This window comes from Pundamilia nyererei, unplaced genomic scaffold (genome assembly GCF_000239375.1).
Source record: "Pundamilia nyererei isolate P.nyererei 1_Seehausen unplaced genomic scaffold, PunNye1.0 scaffold01912, whole genome shotgun sequence".
Classification (NCBI taxonomy): Eukaryota; Metazoa; Chordata; class Actinopteri; order Cichliformes; family Cichlidae; genus Pundamilia; species Pundamilia nyererei.
In genome coordinates, this window is record NW_005189313.1 from 4,101 (window position 1) to 6,017 (window position 1,917).

A 1,917-nucleotide genomic window follows, 5' to 3' on the forward strand; every position below is an offset into this window, starting at 1 on the left:
TTTGCACGTTGAAAGCATACAAAGAAAAGCAATTGGTGAAGCTGGCATGATATGCCTCTAAACTGCTGTGGCTTTGATTAGGTGATCATCCAATTGAACCAATATCCACAAATCAGATCAGTGCATCCCTAGTAAATCATGTGGTCATTACCCAAAGCCAGGGTATCAGTTACGAACTGGAAAAGTTGAATAAAATTTTCCCAACAGGAACAGTTCATGCATAATATTAGCTTTATGTATGTTACTGATTATTTCTTTTAAAAAAAATGCTGAGTAATGATCTGTAATAATATGGAAAGAATAATATTTCGTAAATGCTTTAATTTAATCATGTAACTGGATATTTTCTTTACATTATTGAAATATAATAATGCAAGAAATCAAGAGTTAGCTGCCAAAATCCATGCACTGAATGAATGAGGAAAAGAAAGACAGCACAAGTCAGCAAGCTCCAGCTTTGAGCAGTTAACTAAAAGCTTGAATTATAACACCTTGCAACCAACATGTTTTGCTAGCATATGACGAGATTCAAAAGAAACCTCATAGGAGAGGTAAACTGCCATTCAGCATTTATCAAAAATGTGCATTAGGAGGAGTTATGCTCAGAATTGCGGGTGAAGTTGCACTTAGAGCAAAGAGATGATCCGATTGAACTCAGTACATGCAAATAGATATTTTAATTTTTGACTTACGAATACACTGAGGAAGTCCAGGCGACCACTGACTATTTAGCTTACACGTCACAGTCGCGGATCCAATCATTTTGTATCCAGTGCTACACTGTAATGTGACTGTAGACGAGTATCCATATGGAGGTCGAGCACCGCTACTCCACTGTCCAAACGAAATCTCTGGTTCCCCACATTCAACCTCTACAGGGAAAGAAAGACATTAGTGCAGTTGTCAAAAATGATCTTTCCATAATATGTATTAGCCTAATTTATACTACACAAGAAAAACAAAACAAATTATTGAAAAAAAATTCAAAACACTTACTGATACATTTTGGAGGCTCAGGCTTGAATGTTCCATCATCCGAACAATGCAACTGTCTTGATCCATTATGTGTATAGCCGCTTTTACAGGTGTACACTATAACGTCTTTATAGTCATAGAGTTCTCTATTTGGACTGAAAGAGCCATCCTGTACTACAGGGGGTGATTCACATTGTGTCACTGGAAAATAAAAATACAAATCTATCAGAATGAAAACAAACAGTGAGCTTTTAATCAGGGGTGTGACTTGTGTTACGACAAGACAACCAACCTTCACAAACAGGCAACCTGCCCGTCCACCCTTGGGTTCCACAAGTGAGTTCTCCTCCACCAACTGGCATATGACTGATTCGAGGGGAAAAGGTTAGTTTAGAGATTTTATTTCACATGACACAGAACAGCAAGTTTTTGTTTTTTTAAGACATGGAATTGCAACGTTTTAGTGATTTACTATGCTACTACTACTTTCAATCTAAAAACTAATTATCTAAACACTGTTTATTAGAGCTAGCATTGTATTACTAACCCGGGGTTACAAATGAGCACTGCTTTATCACCAAATTCAGACCCAGGACGATATTCAATCTGTCCATTTTCAACTTCCTCCACAGGGCCACAGTTCTTCCCTGAAACAAGAAAAAGAAGGTTATATTGGAACCTGTTTTTATAACATTATGTGTAATCTCAACAAATATAGTCTACTATTTATGTAACATGTTTATGTGCTTAAACTGGCTGTGAAATGCAGCTGCAATAAGGAATTTGAATATCAAATCAAGTTTTAATATTCACGTTGGCATTTCAACCCCAGAGAGCTCCAACTTCCAGCAGTACAAGTAATACGTGGGGACCCTCCTGCAGACTCATATCCAGTATTACAGGCAAAAGTAACTGTGGTCCCATCTGGAAAACTAGTTAGAA

General features: G+C 37.2%; 1 protein-coding gene across 1 annotated transcript; it reads right to left on the minus strand.

Annotated features, from left to right (window-relative positions):
• Positions 1-483: 483 nt before the first annotated feature.
• Positions 484-1,912, minus strand: LOC102214133 (membrane cofactor protein-like; the record flags this gene model as incomplete). Its single annotated transcript, XM_005755561.1, has 5 exons — positions 484-872; positions 997-1,176; positions 1,268-1,341; positions 1,523-1,622; positions 1,789-1,912. Coding segments are annotated over 5 exons (696 nt in total), but the record flags the coding sequence as incomplete, so codon positions are not given.
• Positions 1,913-1,917: the final 5 nt, after the last annotated feature.